Here is a 4,927-nt window from a genome sequence, read left to right on the forward strand (position 1 = left end):
AACATTACTGTCTGCACTCGATTTCTCTAGAACAACAATTGAAATAATTGTGATTAATAGTGTATTATATAAAATTATGAGGATTATTTTACTAAAATATTTTCTTTAATAACTTTTGTATTTTATATTTCTTTTAAACAAAATATGTTGTAAAAAGATAAATAAATAAGTGCAACATCATTAATATTTTTATATAATATATGATAGAATTTAAGAACCTCCAATTTCAAATAATATTAAAAATTTGAAACGTAATATATGCTAAGAAATATTATACCTCTTCATCAAATAATGTCAGATTTTGATACTTCACAGTTGTGCGTTGGCTTATTCACTTAGGTGACTTCTCTGCAACGATCATCTTAATTTTTCAATTTCTTGTATTTGGAGTGATATCATTTATTGATATATACACCGTCCGCATTTTTTTCCCTTTTTAGATACAAAAATTTCAGACGTATAAGTATAACAAGTGTTGATTTAAATTCATGACCTACCAGAGTAATTGACGAAGACATTTAATTAATTGATTGAATATTAGTCATATAGAGATTAATATTATAATAGACAGTAAATCGAAACTATACAATTTAATCTAGTTACCTGTATAACATTAATTTGAACATGATAATGTTAGTAATTCCGTGAACACAATATTTTTTGTGCAGTTATTTTCACGTTATTCAGTGGACACTGATCCTATTAGAATCCTCACTGTAGATGCTGTATTCGCCCTTGATAAAACCATATATAATTAACCATGTGAAAAAACTGGTTGAGGTAAATAAATCCCAACATAATCCAATGTCTAGCCTTGTGACTTATTTATAGTCATTGCGAAACTTAATCTTATAAGGAACTGAGTTCTTTTAAATGGAAAATCACTATTTTCATCAACATTTGGTAAGAATGGTATCCTTGGAATGGACACCCTTTTTTCCGATATGGTGTCCAACTGCAATTTCTCCATCTATGATATTTCGATCGAAAGCTCGACAAATTAAACGGGTTCCATTGCATAGCCCTTCTGAAGGATTAATGTTTCTAAGCAACATGATGAGACAGTTTTTCTTGAGTAATAATCCATGAGGTGGAAGTCCATTCGGAGTTAGAGTATTTAAGAAATCTTCCATAATTGATTGTTCAGATGCATCTATTGTCTCATCAAAACTGTAATATCGCTGAACTTCACCTGGGAACCTATGAATTAACAATGCATTTATTTCATCAACAGAACCGTTCTTTGATGTTAATATGGCCCGATTCCTCATAGTTGAAATATTTGCTGAATATTCTTGAATATTGTGAAAAACATCTTCTATTAAATGATCTAAATAAGTGTTGTCATCATCATTGGGAACAAGCATCCCATTCAGAATTTTTATGGTTTCATCAATTATGTTCGGTGGCATTCCGTTGCCTACTTCTAACACATAATCTGAAAAAACTGGATCCAATCTTGCTCCCATATTTTCAGTTAAAAGGAACTTGGTCAGTGTAGGCCACAAATAGAAATAAACCAAACTGGAATTGACATGTTCTTGTTTCGTTCCTTTACGAACCACGAGTAAAACCTGTCGAAAATCTCCGCCGAAAACAACAACCTTTCCACTGAATGTTACATCCGAATCATTGATATCTCGTAGCATTTTATCTAATGCTTCTATGTGTTGTTTTCTTGTCATTGGAGCCTCATCTCATATTATTAATTTTGCTGCACGACGTAGGTTTGCCAGGGCACTTTGTTTGCTGACAAAACACGTGCTTCTTTTGTCAGTATCAAGTGGAAGATTGAAACGTGAGCGTGCCATTCGACCTCCCGGAAGAATAGAGGCGGCAACGCCTGATGAAGCAGTTGCAAGTGCAACCAATTTTCTTGATCGTACTGTTGCGAGAAGTGCCTTGTATAAGAATGTTTTCCCTGTCCCACCCAGGCCATCTACAAAGAATGCAGCATTTTGGTTGGCAAATATTTTTTCCAGCACTGCATTATAGATATGTTTTTGTTCACTGTTAAGAGATTCTGATGCGGCAATATCTTCTTCTGGAATTTCAACAGCCAATTCATCATCGATTTCTCTAGATTGAAATTCTTCTTCATCAAAACAGATGTCATCATCAAGAAGATTGTAGGAATTAATGTCTTTACCCATTGATTCAATTGTGAAAGAGATTGACTTCAATACTTAGGTTCTTACATTTGATATAGAATCTTCTGTTGATTTGAAATCAACTGACATGTCTTGCTCAAAACGTTCCCATAGTTCCCTCGGATTGGTTGGATTACAATAAACTAATATTGTTGCAAATAATCGTCTTAAACTGGACGACATTTGATATAGAGATGCTTCTTGTAAACAATCTTCTAGGCTATTGTCTCTCTGTAGCAAACTATGCATCGTTGCAGCTTCGCGAAATGTAAGGAACACAACACCATCAACTGTTCTAAGATTTTCAAAGGACAAAGGTCCTCTTGCATGGTTTAGTAATATCCGCAGATAATACCTCTCGCCTTCAAATGGATTTGCTGTAACAATACGGCCTAAATGGTTTTCTTTTTCCGAGGAGTCCACTCTTTGTATTGTTGGCTCCAAACATAATATTCTGTAAATCTTTAAACAGTAATCTCTTTGCATTATCATCTACTCAATCTACTGCAAAGAATTATGTTAACATTGATTTTCTGGAACGACCTAAACTGACAACGTTAATTAGATCGTCATTTGCTCAGAAAGTCACTAGGTGTGGATCCTCCAGATGTAAATGTAAACTATACACTGCTGGATACATTTCATTAATAACAAATCCATATATTCTCCACAAAGCTTCGGGGGGAGCAATCCATCGGGCCGATTGGAATTATTGGATTTCATCAACTTGTTGATTGTTTTGTTCAGAAACCAGGTTGAAAGCAACACGATCATGCCCTTTATAAATATACTTATAAAGATATTTGACTGCTTATATTGTAGAACAAATCATGACATTAATGTGATAGTCAAATGTTGCAAGCAGATATGGATTATATGGCACAACCCAACGATTGTCTAAATTTTTGCCTCTGACTTTGACATTTATTCCATTGTTCTTACGTCTATATATTGAGAAGGAATCATTTCCAACAGTCGTAGCAGCTGCATAATTCTTTAGATAATTACTTTTGTAATAACCATTTCTTTTCATGCAAACATTTGATGGGTTCAAGGCTCCACATGGGCCGTGCATCATATGCTTGACAACAACGTTATGCAAGTGCAGGTTTGTATTTTTATCAGGTATCTCTGCTGATACACGATCTCATCAAAAGATTCAGGCGCATAGACTTTTCAATCCTTCTGTAAGATAATTAAAAAATGCGCATGTGGAAGACCTCTTTTTTGGTGCTCGATAAAGTAGACATATGCTGAGACTTTACCAAAAATCTGTCTCTTGAATAATTGATCCTTTAATTCTTCTAATTTTGCATGAAAAACCCGAGCAACCAAATCAGGTCGATTCTGACTTTCCTCATGCAAACTTAATTCGTTTGTAATTTCTTGCCAGCTTGAATTGCACCTCATTGTTAAAAAAAATGTCTGGTTTGCCATAACGCTGAACTAAAGCCATTGCTTCCATATATCTTTTCCTCATGTCTCTTGGACCTCCAATAAATGACAAAGATAGTATAATCCGTTTCCCGACATTAGAAGCGTTTGTTTCCCCAAGCGTAATGGTATCAACAATACCTTGATATACCTCTGATCGAATATGTTGTTGGTTATTTCTAAAATAATCTAATCTTGACGTCTCGATTTTAACATACATATCTACTACAAATTGTTGCAGTAGTCGACCAGAAAGTAGCAAAATTGATCTGACATTTTCTATTATTTGCAATTTGTAGCAATAATATTCACGGCATGAAATAATTGGATCATTCCTTTCTCTGTTTAACGTTACAAAAGTAGAATGTGAATGAAATGTTATTAAATTGGACGTACATACTAAATGAAATTTTTGAATATTAATATCGCAATCTAACCTCGATATTCTCTTGCAAGTAATTCTTCTGCAGTCCCTAATTGTTAAGGATTTATTGATCGGCTTGTTTCGTTATATGTAGATCTTCTTCCTCTACTGACCCTTTCAATTCCTTGATGCCAACCAATATCGCCAAAAGGAAATAATAATGGATATTGCAGCGGATCATAACATCCAAAATAGTACTGAACTATATGACTTCCACCAGAATGATTAAAGACAAAAATGTCGCGTCCTTTTAGTTGACCTCTATCATCATTTTCTACCCATATTGCTGCAACTTGTGAGGATGTAGGGGCATTGAATACACGTTGATCTAGGCCAGCATCTGATTTTATACGAATTTTTTGATTTTCCAACTCTGGCAAATCACCAAAAGAATGGAAAAAATGGAATATGGATTGATGTGAAGAATATCGATGAGTTGAACTACAATTGATGGATTCATTCTATTTGAATCAGAAATGCGATTTTCTAATTCATGCTCTGTATCATAGAAATACAACTGGAGATAAAAAGGACGGCCATTGGAAGGAAGCAAATTGTTGATATAGTGATAGATCTGTCCCTAAGTTCTAAAAGTATAAATTCTCCTATTTCTCCTACATAAATCTTTATCAAATTTCACTCCGAATGATGTAAAAGTGAACTTGTTGTTATAAGTTTGAATGTATGTCCTAAAATGTGTAGATTCATCCGTGTTGGAGGTGAACAATGCATAAAGCTGATTAGGAACATCATTTGTGGCTAAAGAAATTTTTCCATCAGCACAGCAAAAGCCAGTTGTTTCATGGCAGAATCGCTTTACTTTATAATGTATGCAGCTGGGTACTAATGGCAGAGAATATGCTTCAGATGGTACTACATTCAACAATTGTCTAAATCCAATAGAACTGTGATGCGACTA

The 4,927-nt window shown here is 34.1% G+C and overlaps 2 protein-coding genes across 2 annotated transcripts; both read right to left on the reverse strand.

Moving 5' to 3' along the window:
* Nucleotides 1-893: 893 nt before the first annotated feature.
* LOC121262708 lies at nucleotides 894-1,685 on the reverse strand. The gene has a single exon (XM_041165297.1). The coding sequence runs from the start codon at nucleotides 1,683-1,685 to the stop codon at nucleotides 894-896; it is 792 nt and encodes a 263-aa protein (XP_041021231.1).
* A 12-nt stretch (nucleotides 1,686-1,697) lies between these two features.
* Nucleotides 1,698-2,153, reverse strand: LOC121262709. The gene has a single exon (XM_041165298.1). The coding sequence runs from the start codon at nucleotides 2,151-2,153 to the stop codon at nucleotides 1,698-1,700; it is 456 nt and encodes a 151-aa protein (XP_041021232.1).
* Nucleotides 2,154-4,927: the final 2,774 nt, after the last annotated feature.

This window comes from Juglans microcarpa x Juglans regia, chromosome 4S, assembly GCF_004785595.1.
Source record: "Juglans microcarpa x Juglans regia isolate MS1-56 chromosome 4S, Jm3101_v1.0, whole genome shotgun sequence".
Taxonomy (NCBI): domain Eukaryota; kingdom Viridiplantae; phylum Streptophyta; class Magnoliopsida; order Fagales; family Juglandaceae; genus Juglans; species Juglans microcarpa x Juglans regia.

Bases quoted from the DNA above. Each gene is read 5' to 3' on its own strand.
- LOC121262709 (XM_041165298.1), bottom strand. From the start codon at position 2,153: ATGGGTAAAGACATTAATTCCTACAATCTTCTTGATGATGACATCTGT.
- LOC121262708 (XM_041165297.1), bottom strand. From the start codon at position 1,685: ATGACAAGAAAACAACACATAGAAGCATTAGATAAAATGCTACGAGAT.